Here is a 14649-nt window from a genome sequence, read left to right on the forward strand (position 1 = left end):
AACCCAGGGAGAAATATATGTCTGTGCTTTATAGACTGTTATGCACTCAGTAGAAGACACACAACACCCTCCCACATCTGGCAGAAGTGATATATCTGCACTGCAGACAGGTGTGATCTCGGAGGAGACACACACACAATGCCTGTGTGGGATATCAGGGCTCAAGTTTAGATTAAAATGATCCATGCAACTCTGCTCCAACTTATTTATTACCTATTTTTAATAAAGTGAACAAAAAAACTAGCTCTTTATACCCCAAGGGAACATGTGTATTTGCCAACGGTCCCCCAATCCCTCCACCCGCCTGGTACATGGTCGGCGATTTGTAAATATTTGTTGAACGAATGAAAATAGCAGGGATTTCAGTTTAGGTTCCTTTTTTGTGTTGGTGTGATCCTTACTTAAATGATTGGTTTAATGAATTTATCTCCTGTATGTGGCTACATCAGAGCTTGGTGAAATGATAATAAGATGAAAAATTGAACCTTAAGGTAGGAACGTGAGGCGTCTTCTGCTCTTATGTAACGAGCCATCTTTAAGGGTGCTGGGCTTGTCCTGTCTCCAGGTTGCTTTCCCCGTAACAGGGTTTATCAGGGATCTGGTCAGGGGATTTCAAAGGATGTGGTGGAGGCTTAGGGGAGGGATGGAGGAGCAGGTCAGTTTCTCTTGAGTCATGGGCTTTGAGGCAAGATCCTGGATTCTCACTTGGGGATGGGCAGGTCCTTGCTTTGCCATCTCCTCCCCTGGACCTTCTGTTGATCCTCATCTAATGATTTAATTGTGTCAACTCCAGAGATGTAATTTCAGTTTTTGATGAGAAGCTTGGCCAAGAGACCATGTTCTGATGCACTTTGGCTAATGGTAATCCTGCATCTGTCCTGTGCAGAGGGCATTTTTTGCTGGTGCTGAGCATACTCAGAGCCCCTCTTCCATGTTTGGCTTTTATCCCAATTAATTGTGATTGGGCAGAAGACTCCTGACAGGAGACCTCTCTCTGGCGGCTGTTCCAGGTGACTCACCTCTAGATATGCAGTTATCACATAGGAAAAAAAATGACCTAAATGTATGAACAACATTAAGTGTTCTGACAGTGAAGTAGTGCTTTCCTTTTCCTGGTGTTTGTGTGAAATGATCTGGCAAATAGATGCTGCAGAAATAATGCATTTCTGTGTCTCCCTTCTCAAATGATAAATGTTCTTGGCTCGTCACAAGATTTCTTGCCAAATGCTGATTCTGCTAACAGAAGGAATGGAAGCTTCAGATGTTCTCTTGTGACAGAAGAAAGAAAAAGTTTCCCAGGCTTGCCTTCATTCTGTGTCACGAATGCTGAGAGGTGCTCATGAGAAGGGCTGTCTTTTGCCTCTACCCTGGTCTTGGCTAAAGCCACAGGCTGTGTTGCTTAGGTATCTCTGGCTACTGCCCCATGCCAGGGGAGGCCCAGAGGATGGGGGCAGCAGACTGAAGAGCATCAACATTATCAATCACCCTGTTGGAATTTGTCTCTTACATTAAGAGCTTCAGTTCAGGAAGGCATTAGTATGAGAATACAGCACTGACTAGAATCCTCTGTAGCAGAAATGCCCAGAGGGTAAAACAGGGGAGCATGAAGATTTGGAGTGGCCGATTATGTGCAGGCGTGTGCTGGAGACTTTCACAGACATCCTCCTCTCTTCCCAGGAACCCTCTAGAGCAGCCCTGGAAGACAGGCATCATTGTGCCTGGCATTCTGAATGAGGACACTGAGGCCCAGGAAGTTAAATGTTTTCCTTAAAGTGACATGGCCAGCCAGCCCAAACTGCTGCTGCGTCTGAACATCAGATTTCTTGATGCCTCCCAGGGAGCCCACCTCTCATTCCTCGGACTCTTCTGGCTTTTTTCCATTGTTGTCGCCCCAGTCCCGGGCACTCCAGCCTCCCAACTCCTTGTCTCCAGCCAGCTTTACCTCCCTCCTACCCATGCTGCACACTGAGGTTTTCCAGAAGCACACATCTGATCACTGAGTCCTCCTTCCCTTAAACCTTTCAATGGCTCTGGCTGCTGCCTGTCTGCACATCCCCACCCTCCTACCCAAATCAAGATAAGGTACAAGCTCTTAATCCTAGCACACTACCTTTGATGGCTTGGCTCTGCTCACTTCTGTGGCCTCGTGCCTCACCAGAGTCCCCTACCTTGGCCATCCGTGCTCCATCGAAGTGGATCAGGGGGTAGTTCCTTGAGCCCCACGCAGCCTCCGTGGCTCCGTTTGCCTGGCATGCTCATCCCCTATTGCGTCTCCCACCTTCCCAGCCTAATCATCCTTTAAGGGTGCAGCAAGATGGGAGTCCTGCCCTGACCACCCCCATCAGGTGGTACAGCTTACCATGTTGTTGTATCTTCTTTGCCTGTTTACTCACCAGAACACTCGTGACCATTAGATTGCGAGCTTTCTTCGTGCTTGGTGCCTGGTACCCTGTCTGGCATACCAGAGACACAAAATAGATGTTTGCGGAACAAATAAATGGAGTGCTGGAGACAGGATTCAAATCCAGCCTGGCCTGAATCTTTAATCAGGTGGCACAGTATCTCTTCCACATTTGTCCTCCCCCCACCCCTCATCGCCTCCCTTTTGAGTGTTTACAGGACCTGCTGATACTTTCCTAACTCCTTTTCCCAGTTGAAGGATGACTGCTTTTACGTGAAACAGAGTAACTGCTGGCGCAGTCCTTGAAGCTATAGAAAATAAAGCCCACTGCCTGCGCAGCCCTGTGGGGAGGCAAACCCTGGAGGAGGAGAATTTTGGGGGGTTTTGCCTCCAGGGCTTCCTTGATACTTGGTGAACAGAAGATGATTTGTAGCCCAAACACAGCCCTGGAGTAATTTTTACTAAGGCTCCAGGGCTGCTTTCAGAGTGGGCTTGCTCCTCTCCCTCCAGGTATTTGTATTGTGAAGAGCTATGCCTGCTCCTTTGGGGCCAGGCTCCAAGCTCCCCGCTGCAGACGCCCTGTGGAGGGGTAGAGTCGACTCCTGTGACATCCCGTGTGCCCTGGCCCTGTGACTTTTGCTCACCTGGAGCAGCCGTGTGAGCAGCTGCAGCCCTCGTTAACTGACGATGTCTCCAGTTTCTGGTATTTGACTCTCTTGGTGAGTCCAAGCCACCGTTGGCTATAAAATCAATGAAACAGGGGTTGTTATGGCAGTGAAATGGGCCCTCTGAAGCAGGTTTTCAAATATTTAGATTGTCAGTCCTTCACCCACTACCCCTCAGGTTCAAAAGACCAAGTAATTAGAAGTCAGACTTTGCTAGGTTTAAAGCCCACTCTCTAACCATTTGACTTTCAACAACTGACAAAACCTCTCTGTGCCTCAGTTCCCCATCTGCAACATGGGGATAATACCTTCCTCTCAGGGTAGCTGTGAGGGTTAGGCAAATTAATATGTGAAAAGCTTCCAGCACCGCGCTGGGCCTGTGATGCACAGAGGACTCATCTTACTGACTTCCTGAGGCTCTGCTAATGAAGACATGCCGCTTAATTGCACAGATTCTAATTGGGACCGCATTCCCCTAAAGAAATCTGTTTCTTAGGTGCCCATATGCTATTCTACATATAACTACAACTTTTATATTTTCTAATTTCCAAAATAGTATGTTCATTGTAAAAATTAGAAAATACAATTCAGGTAAAATACAGGTAAGCAAAAAAAGAAAAAAAATCATTTGTAATTGCACAGCCAACTGTGAACACTTGGCATATGTCCCCCGAGCAGCGTGTTTGCATGTGTGTTTGTGAGTGCGCATGTATATGCAGATTGGTAATTTAAAACAAAAAGTCACTGGTTACTGTCTGTAACATATTGTAACAGACTGTATGCATGTTTCCTACATTCTTTTACACAATTTGGGATGGCTATGTGGAATTCTGTTGTACTGTTGTACCTTACTTTATCCAGTTGCTGGAGGTCAAAGTGCTTGGTTTTGTACGGTACGTATGTTGTTAATGGTTTTGATACGTATCACCATTCTAAGCTGCTAAGGGCTTGTGACTGATTAATGCCCATCATTGGGTTACTCTCTCTGTTCTTCAAAATCCTTTGGTTCCAGCAAAGTGTAACGTTTCCTGGTAAAAGTAAGGCATTACATTATTCTGACCTGATTCCAGAAGGCATTAACACATTTTGAAAAGCAGCGTGTTTTTTGCTTATGGGGTAACTTCCCCAGTGTGGTGAGAAGATGGTACAGACTTGGCTCATTTGCAAAGAGGACCCAATGTCACATGTCCTGAAGGGAGAGGACTTAGGCTGGCAGAGGAATGGAACCATTGAACTGGTAAGTTTGTCCCAGATCTAGAATCCTTGGCTTGGCAAAGAGCTTCGTGTTGAGATTAGTTAGCTAGTTCACCAGGGACAATTAGTCCTGGGAGACTGACAGCCCTCCATAAAGTCCGTGGCTCCTTTTCACAGAGCAGACCCAGAAGAAGAGAGCATGCAGGACGGTGTCATTGAAAACTTGGTGGGTAGTCAGAGTTAAATAAATTGATTCCCTTCTGGAAGTCTACTGGGAGAGAAACATGTGCATGTAACAGATATGGCGAGAATAATGGGGCCCAACATAAAAACCAAAAGATTCAGCTAATTGTGAAATTCACTGTATTTTTCTTTATCTTAAGCCTCTACATCATTTTTAGTTACAGAATTACTTAAGACAGAGATTTATTTCACTGACTCTGTAAATATTAGGCCGACATTAGTTTTGTTTTGTTTTACTCACTTCTTGAACTTTGTATTTGGGGTAGTGAATCAGCCTTGGGTATAAGCTGGCCTTGGCTGTTGGCTTTTGGAGCACATCTGGCAGGTGGCAGAGAACTCGCAGAATTTTTGGCTCCAAAGACATTGGTTTGCATTTGAACTTAGGGAAAGTTTCCAGTGATTGTCACTGAAGTTTTATTCACACACCAGAGGATGCTGTTAGCTTGAGCCAGGATTGGGCTGGGGGAGTCCCACATCCCAGGCCAGTCCAGTCAATCTCCCAAGGGGTGGGGAGGTCACCCTTGTAGGACCACATGACAAGGCAGCTGCATCCTTACTTGCCTCTTCCTTGTACTGTAACATTGCAATTGTTCTGCAACAAGCTTCACCCAGAGAAGTGCTGTGGGCTGGTGGGTGACCATGAGGACCCGTCCTTTCTTCCTGGGCCACTCAAGCTACAATGCCAGGAGAGATTAGCACGGAGTACTGTGGGGGCTCGGAGAGAGGGTGCAGCCTCCTTGTCTTGGGGAACCAGGACAGCATTGTTGAGAAGGAGGGGAAGGCTAGAAGATGGAATACTGGTTTTCCAGGTGAGATGTAATAGAGAGACTTTCAAGAAAACACCTAAGATTTTTATGGATGTTTTCAGGGAGCAGGGAGAAGTATGTCACTTACAACTCATGGCCCATTATGGACCATGTGGAACAGGTCAGAGCATCTTATAAATATTGTAGCAGATGTCTGTCTTGGTCCAGAGTAGCACTTTGTTCCTTTCTTCAGGTTCACCTTAATTCTGAGAAACTCTAGGCCTTGGGCCTGATGTTTAAGTCAGAGGCCCCAATACCTGGTCTGAGGATCCCTTTCTGCCCTCCTGACCTCCCGCTCTGCCAGTGTCCAGTGGTGGGCACTGGGAACTCTCTGTGGCCAGATGCCCCCACTCACCAGGATTTCATTTTAGTCTTAGGGATCAGAGGAATTCTGTCTTATGTTTGTTTCCATGGAGCACCCCCTCTGTCCTCACACTGTAACCTTTTCCTTTCAGGACACCCAGTTTATAGCATCAAAGGACTTGGAAATCTAAGCTAGGAAGGGAGCATTTTGTGTGACACATCTGCAGGCACATGCATTGGTGCGCGCGTGCATGTGCGTGCGCGAGCAAACACACACACACACACACACACACACACACTCCCTTTCTTGGGGCAAGGAAAGACTGAGCCTCCTCTCAGTTTACATTTTTGAAGGGAAAAAAAGGGGAAATGGAAAGAAAATATAAATTTATATCTAAAAAATAATTCTGCCATTAAAAAGTCATTATATTTTCCACTTCATAAATGACTCTCAAGGTCTCTAGAGCCAAGAGAAGATGGGGATCCCTTTGTTTTTCCTAAGTAGGAGCTTGGGGTGAGGGGTTAATAACTGATTCAGGTTTTCCCCACAAATAAGGGTAAATATACAGCCCCAAATATTTTTAGTTCCCCAGTGTTTTGATAGCTACATAAATGTAAGGGATTCCTGTTGACATTAAAAGTATTTCAGGAGCTGGCCCCATGGCATAGTGGTTAAAATTTGGCATGTTCCCCTTCAGCAGCCTGAGTTTGTGGGTTTGGATTCCCGGCGTGGACGTACACCACTTGTCAGCCAAGCTGTAGTGGCAACTCACATATAAAGTAGAGGAAGGTTGGCACAGATGTTAGCTCAGGGCTAATCTTCCTCAGTTAAAAAAAAAAAAGTATTTCAAACTCCATTTGGAAGGTGTTTGTTAATCAACAATATTTCTTTCCAGTTGAAACAAAATTAAATCTTTAGTTAGGCCCAAATTTTTGGTCTCGACACCCCTTTATACTCTTACAAAATATTGAGGACCCCTAAGGGCTTCTGCTTATGTGGGTTGTATCTATTGATATTTGCCATATTAGAAATTAAAACAAAGAAATGTAAAAATTAATGAATTGAAAGCATAAAAACTCATGACATGTTAACATAAATAACATATTTTATGAAAAATAACTATCTTTTCCAAAACAAAAAAAATTAGGGGAGTGGTATTATTTTGGTTTTGTTTTTGCAAATCTCTTTAATGTTTGGTTTAAGAGAAGACAGGTGGATTCTTATATCTGCGTCTGTGTTCGGTCTGTTGTGATTTGTTGAAATCTATGAAGCAAGTCTGGCATCACATAGATATGCTGTTGGAAAAAAGGGGGACCCCATGGACAGCTGAAATGGTCTCAGGAACCCCGCAAGGGTTCTTGGACTGCTTTGAGAACTGTTGGTTTAAACAGATAAATTACCAGGGTGTGTGAGGGATTTTAAATGAAAAATTGTCTTTGAGAATTTGAGTAAACTGTGGGTTTACCAATCAGTCCCTTATGAACAAACTAACCAGTGTTGTTTTTATGGTTTTTGTACTTGCTGTATGTGCTCCTTTCTGTGCTTTCCTTGAGGGCACATAGGAAGTGATCAATAATTGAATTGAATTGAAATACTAAAATCCATAGCAAGGACTCTAACATTATAAAATGTTTATAAGATTCTCTGCCATGTTACTTTCTTTAATTCCTAAGTTGGCAAACTTTTTCTGTAAAGGACCAGAGAGTAAATATTTTAGTCTTTGTGGGTCAACCAGTCTCTGTTATGACTACTTAACTTGATCGAATATGTAAACAAATGAGTGTGGTTTTGTGCCAATAAAACTTTATTTGTAAAAATAGATGAGGGATTGGATTTCGCCTAAGGATCATAGATTGCTGATGATTGCTGCAGATATACATTAGAGTCATAACTTTGAAACTATTTTTCCCTAAGTCCCTGGTCTTTGGCCATGAAAAAATTAACTTAGTGATGTTCAAGGAAAAAAAAAAGACACAAAAGTTGAATTTCTTCATTTTCATTTTATGACATATCTGGAATAGTCAGTTTCTAGTGGTGTTGTCTGCTGGATAGCTAATGAATAGGGGCAGTCCTCCAGAAGCATGGCTGATGTGGTCAAGTTGGAAGTGTAGTGTTGATATCAAGAACTGAAGAGGATGGATGATAAAGAGTTTGATTGGTTTAGGGTTTATTCCTTTCCTGGGTGGTAGTTAAGTTTCCAAGAGAGCTAGAGTCAGTTTTCAGGTTTCTTCCTGGTTGGTTTAATGATTTTGAAATACAGTCCGCTCTCCCCAAATCCAGCAGACGGTCATTATAACTTTATTTTTACTTATTCCTTGTAGGTAGATGTGCTCTGACATCATGGGTGTGGTGTTTTGTGGTATCACGTGCCTTTAATGTTGCCCTCCTTCCTTACAGAAATACAAAGAGTATGAAAAAGACGTTGCTATAGAAGAAATAGATGGCCTCCAACTGGTGAAAAAGCTGGCAAAGAACATGGAAGAGATGTTTCACAAAAAGTCTGAAGCAGTGCGGGTAAGTGCCTCTGGTTTCCGCTCTGTATTGCCCGAAGACACAAAGGCAGCTTCAGGCGTTAATGAACCCAATCCTCAAAGATCAAGGTTGATTCAGCTATTATGTAAACACTTTCTTTTCTTAAGTCTAGTTAACCAGGAAAAGCAGTTAGTAGGAGCACAATTGCCCTTCCCTATAGGGTTCAGGTGCCAGTTTTCATCTTATAATTTTATGCCTTCAGTGGAGATGTTACTAATTGTACAGCCACAGAGGTTGGCTTGTAACTGTGTGATGCATTCACAGTCATAATTGCCAAAAATCATTCAAAGGTACACTGAGGTTCAACTAAGCAACTAGAAAAAATTTAAGCCATACTTGCCAAAATGTGGAACTGAAAATCTCGATGGGCTAAAAGAGTCGAGATGAAGTCAGAAGTTCTCTTTACTTGTATTGGAATATTACTGTAATTATAATGTTTGTCTTAACTGGTAAGGGCTGCCTGAAATTTCATATTATCAGCAGGACGAATGGAACTGCAGTACACATGTGTATCATTTTGGATTTCCAAGATGGTTTCCAACTTTATTGCTTGTTGCCAACTAAACAGGGCATCTTCCGTCCTTGTTTTAAAACATGTGAATGTTGAGTATCCTACATTAATGCCATATTGGCACAGGATTATGGGAAAGAATTGCAATCTGAAGAGTTCTTTATTTCTAGTTTACAGCGTGCTTACCTTTTGGTTTTAATAATTATCTCCAGAATCAGTTTGTTGTAAAAGACCACTTCCTACTTTAGCTTTTCTCACACTTAATTGGCCAAACAAAATTTCCACAAGATATTTTTGCTTCAGACCTGATGATCCCACACATTTGCTTGTCCCTAAAACATTTTTGTACCATTTTGATTCAGGGATAGAGGGAGTATGGTTTAGTAGGTAAAAGCAGGAGGTTGACCTAAGCTCGGTACCTGCCTTTGTCACTTACTAAGCTTCCATCTTTGGCAAAACAGCCTTCATGAGCCTCCGTTTCCTCATCTATTATATGGGAAAATCTCACACAGGGAGTGTGAAGATCAAAGTTATGGCTTTGAACCGCTTACCACAGACCCTGGCACATGAACAGTGCTCAGGGAATGGTAGCTTCTGCTGCTACCGTGATTATTCATTTAAATGAGATGAGACTTCTTGGTGGAAAGTCTGAAGTGCCTTAGAAGAAAAAAAAGTACTTCTATCAGCCACAGAAATATTGTGCTGACAGCCAGCCCAGGAAGCTGCATGGGGCCCTTGGTGTGTCTTTATGGCACTGTCTTGAAGCAAGTCGTATTCTTTATAGGCATGGTAGCATGGCAGCCATTCAAATCTAACAGTGAGAACCCTGAAATAAAGATTAAAAAAAAAAGCCCACAGTAATTACTATTTTCTCTTTATAAAATGAACACCCCTTTCGTGGAACTTTAAGAATATATTGAAAAGTATCAAACAGAGAAAAAAATCGTCTAAACATCTCACCACCCAGCAGGAAACCACGGCTTATGGTCTTGTGTGTTTCCTTCCTTCCAGTCTTTTTTCTTTGTATTTCTATGCATGTAGTTGTGTGTGTTTTTCTTTTTTCAAATGTGCAATTGTATTGCCTGTTCGCTTTGGTATCCAGCTTCTTTTCACTTCTGTATACTATTATAGTGTGAGCATTTTCTGTGTCACTGTATTTCATGATTTTCTTCTATGGATGCATAATATTCCAGTCTAGGATTGTGTCATAATTGACTGACTGTTCCTCTCTATCTGGATATTTTAGTTATTTGTAAGTTTTGATATAAATAACACTGCAGTGAATCTTCTTATATATTAATAATAGATCAACCGACTCAGCACCTGCTACATCTTGGGTGTTCCTCTAAGGATTTTACACGTACTCATAACAGTCTCGTGTCGGAGGTTACTATTATTATCACTGTTTTACAAAGAGAAGACAGAGAGGCAGAAGTTAGGTCACTTCTCTGAGTTCACGTGGGGAATAAGAGATGGGCTCCAGGCACACAGAGCCCAGAGGCCACATTCTTCGTCACCTCCATGCCCTCAGCATCCTGCAGTATACTTTGATTTCCTTAAGGTGAATTCCTGAACATGGAAGACAGTTCAGAGGCTCTGAACCAATCTTCAAGGCTCTTTATGCATGTGAAAACTTTTCTGTCCAGGTAAGATTGTGCCAATTTACAGTTGCTCCAGCAGGAGTGGTATGTGAGTGCTCATTTTCCTGAATCTTTGCAAAAAATAAAAATGTCTTATTTTGTTTTAAATACTAGTAACAACTTTGTCGATTTGAGAGAGGGAAATGCTATTATCGTTTCAACTTGATTCCCTTGTGAATCACAGAATTTTAGAATAGAAAGGGATAGAACTATCTTTAGCTTCTGCCTCTGCAGTTGACAGATAAGGAAACCCCAGTGTCTGGAACTCGAGGGGCTTGTGCAGCATGCCACTGTAACATGGAGGCCCAGCCAACACCAGAACCTGAGCCTGGTCACTCAGAGGCAGGGGACCCACATGGTACATGAGACGTGGGCTCTGGAGTAGGGAGGATTGTTCCGAATCTCAGTTATGCCCCAAGGTGGGAGGCCCATGAGAAAAGCTGAGTTACCGGGGGACCTCTTTTTCCTCACTTACCTCCCTGGAGGTTAGGAGGAGTCGAGGACTTACTCATCTGTGCTTATGTTTACTGAGTCCACTCTGCACCAGGCCCAGTGCTAAGCACTTTATATATATCACTTCATTGCATTCTTGCATCAACCCTGGAAGTGACATACTGTTACTCTATCATTGGTTTGGAGATGAGCACGCAGGCTTGGCAGGGCAAAGACATTTGCCCAGGTCACATGGGCAGGCTCAGTGTGGTTTCTTTTGCCCTGCCTCTGTGTGTATCCTTGTGAAGTGTTGAGCACAGTGCCTGACAAACAGAGAATATTCAGTAAATGTTTGCTATTACTACTGATCAAGGGGCCTTCCAGCATGTAAGCATTTAATAGAGAGAGAGTCTGAAAACTTTAGGAAGCCCCTGAATGATGACAGGAGGGAACCTAATTTTGAAACCTTTTTGCTTTAAATTAGTGAGGTTAAGAAAAAAAGACTGATATGGTTGGGGTGATTTGTTTGAGAAGGAAAAAAAGCAGTTGCTCTATTTGATTTGAAATGTTCCCAGACTAAAGGCATCCAGGGTTCTCTGAGCTGTGTATTTTGTGTATTTTAAAATAGATGTATAAGGCCCTTTGTAAGCACACTTGATGCCATAAAATCTTGGTTAACTGGTACAGTGATATGTGGCTCTCCCCTGCTCCCAGTCTTTAAACAGCGAAGAGGGCTTGTGTGTCAAGTTGGGGCTTGGTCTGGAGACAGTTTCGTTGTTGGGATCGGCCTGGTCCCGGTGTGAGCTGTGCAGCTCTGTTGGCAGCAGTCATGAACCATGTGGCATTTGGAATGAGACAAGGTGGCCGCTGAGAGGTCTCCTGGATGTCGGTGTATGCTGAGGCCAGGGGAGCAGTGGTGGTGACTGTTTTTCATATTATAGTGACACCTCACTTCTCAAATAGGAAAAGTTGCTGTTTGCCTGTGGGATTTGTGAGCATTTGGAGAGTAAAGACCTCAAATCCAAATTTGCCTATGGGTTCGCAGGAGAGCCATTATTTGCTGCATTGTCCTAGAATGTACCTCTGTGCAACAGGGCCCTTTTATTCCCATGCCACCCACCGAGTAGCAACCTCTGTCTCAAATGGCCCAGGGAAAGAATGGGTTTAGAATTTGCTCCATCTCTGTGATTCGCCATGCCTAGCAAGCTTCCCTTTCCAAGCCCCCAGCCCCACCCCTGGCAATCTGAGTCAGGTCAGAGGCCCCACTGCCTCCCCGAGTGTCTTCCTGCCAATAACTGATTCAGTTAAGTGCTCCTCAATGGCGGTTGGCTGGGAGGACTCAAGAACATATAGAAGAAAAAACTGGCTCACAAACAACACTGATTATTAAAGTTTCCATTGATGTATATAAAATATTTATAAGACTGGCAATAGCAATTTAGAAAACTGCATTAACACTTTTGGTCTGTGAAGGTAGGTTCAGTTAGTGTTAGGAAAAAAAGTGGAGTACGACAGTCACCCAGTCCTTTAACATGCTTGTCATCTCTTGGCTGTTAAACAGTGCTGATCTTTTTCTGTCTCTTCTGGCTTGATTTCATCATTTTACCCCATTGCTTTTCCCAGTGATTAGTTGAATCAGAGTGATTTTTTCATACTCGTCCCCTATTTGAATTACTCTCCACTATGCAATTATCCTATCACAGAAAGTCCTATTTTGCCCCCGTCAGATGTCTAAAGAAAATGCGAAACCTAAAGTGGCCTGCCCATTACATAACCTCTGTCATCTGGTTGGTAATGGACTATATGTAACTTTTTTTTTTCCAGGCTCACAAATTACAAATAACCTTAGCTGCAATAATTGCCATTAACATAATGGTGCCATCATTACGGTAGCATTTCTTAACTAATATTTTCTAGCACTTTTTAATGCCATTGGTGGTTTAAATAATTTTTTCAAATCCTCCACTCGGAGGCTTGATGTAGGTTGTTTTAACTTAAAGCCAAATCCGGCTGGGTGCAGCAATGCTGCTACTTGCTTTTGTGTGTAATGATTGTGCCCAAAGCGTTATTTCCCAACTTCTTTGTTCAAACATAGTCATGCTACCAAGCCCTTGATGAACATTGCTGAGCAATTTATCAAGTTTTAAGTCCCTATGAATGGATAAGAAATGGAATCAATTTGCTTTTAGTTCATTAACGTTGCAAGGCAGATATTTCACGTGCTGCATATGGAGGGAGTGATATGCATCAGTCCTGTGCCGATGGTGGGCTCCCGTTGGGCCATTCCTAAGTGGCACCTGGAAATGTTGAACTGTGTCACAAGTCAGAGATCAGCTGGAATATTGACAGGAGGCACATTTGACACAGCTCCCCTTTCTCCTGAGTTGCTGATGGTGACAAACTCTTTTCCCTGATTTGAGGGAGGGTGAAAGCAAAGGATGTGCATTTCATGGTGTTGGTTATGTGGACAGGCTTCCCCAGCCTTTCCTTTGTCTTTGAAATCCAAGCCTCTGCTGGGAGTAGCACAAATCATCACACAGCTGGAAGGATTTTCTGAGGCTCCAGGGAACTCCGAGCAGGCACAGCTAAGCGTGCAGTTGGAGGAGAATCTGTAGGAAGTAACTGAATAACCATGGGCATCTCTGATTATAGGGGTATACTTTTAGGACAGATTCCAACACAGCCAGCGGGAGGTAATGAACGTGTGACTTTGGGACGGTACATATAATCAAGACGAGCAACACAAGCTGAAAAAAGGTAGATAAACCAGGAAATGACAAAAAGAAGGACTTGGGAGAATTTATAAATTTATACTAGTATTCTCCAGAATAGTTTTCTAAGGATGAATTCTCCAGAGTGATATTGCCTTGGATCGCTTGGAGCAGCTCTGGGGCGGGCACTGCCTTCATCAGACTGATTTGGGCCAGAATTGCAACTTCTGTCTCCCCAGGTGATCCTGGTTGCAGGGCCAGGCACGGATCCACACAGCTTTCACCGTGGGGCGGTACAGAGGTCAGGCCTCCACAAACTTAAACACGTTTCACAGAGAGAGGGAGGATTATAGGATGGTATCTATTTTGGTAGCATATCAGTCAAAACATTAAGTATTTTATTTGTTGTTCAAATTCATTTTCTCCCTCAAACAGTTAATTAGAAGTGTCTAAAAGAACAAACTTCACTGGGGACTGGGGGACTGGGAAGAGACAGAAAAAGCAAGTTGTAGCTCAACTCACTAAGTGAAGAGTCTGTTGTTTTCAAACCTTGGGTAAGATATTTAATAAATTTTGAAAGCACTCTGAAGCTCATACCTGTAAATAAACTTAATCCTGTTTCACTTTTCCTATTTACATGGATAAAGTGATAAATCAGGCACTTAAAAAAGAGTGTTTTGCTTAAAAATAAACATCCTTGCTTCTTGGGAAAAGCTAAAAGAGACCAGATTATATGTTAAGTTTTTCCCCCTTCCTATACTACCTGCTGTTCATTGCGGAACTGATTCCCATTATAGCTGTACTGTGGAAAGTAATTGCTGTTGTACAGTAATTCAATTTCAGTGCGTTCACGCATCAGTTCACCGATAAGGATTTATCTGGAGAAACCTAGGACTTGAAAGCTTTTTATTGAGAAATTCCACATGCAGCAAGACATTTTTCCTAGGTAACGAATATCAGTATTTGCATTTAATAAACATTTACCTTCTCAGAAAAATGGATTTTTCCCCCTGCAGAAGAGATTTACGCCAATCTTCCAAAAAGCTAGAGGGTATCATTAAAGTGACTTTCCCTAGCTGTTTTTGACTGGTGCGTGTCTACATATGTATGACTGTAAAACACATCTATGTTTTTATGTAAATATATGCACTGAGGCATGAAAAGCAGGATGCACCCAAGGAAAGCATGCTCTGTACCAAAAATATATGCT

The 14649-nt window shown here is 42.9% G+C and overlaps 1 protein-coding gene across 1 annotated transcript in view; it reads left to right on the forward strand.

Annotated features, from left to right (window-relative positions):
- The window catches only part of CACNA2D3 (calcium voltage-gated channel auxiliary subunit alpha2delta 3), an 853260-nt gene that overhangs the window by 159653 nt on the left and 678958 nt on the right, over positions 1-14649 (forward strand). Inside the window, exon 3 of the mRNA XM_058561298.1 lies at positions 8011-8127. Within this exon, the coding sequence (XP_058417281.1) occupies positions 8011-8127 (117 nt within the window). The remainder of the gene's footprint in view (positions 1-8010; positions 8128-14649) is intronic.

The sequence above is a fragment of the Diceros bicornis genome, chromosome 2, assembly GCF_020826845.1.
Source record: "Diceros bicornis minor isolate mBicDic1 chromosome 2, mDicBic1.mat.cur, whole genome shotgun sequence".
NCBI lineage: Eukaryota > Metazoa > Chordata > Mammalia > Perissodactyla > Rhinocerotidae > Diceros > Diceros bicornis.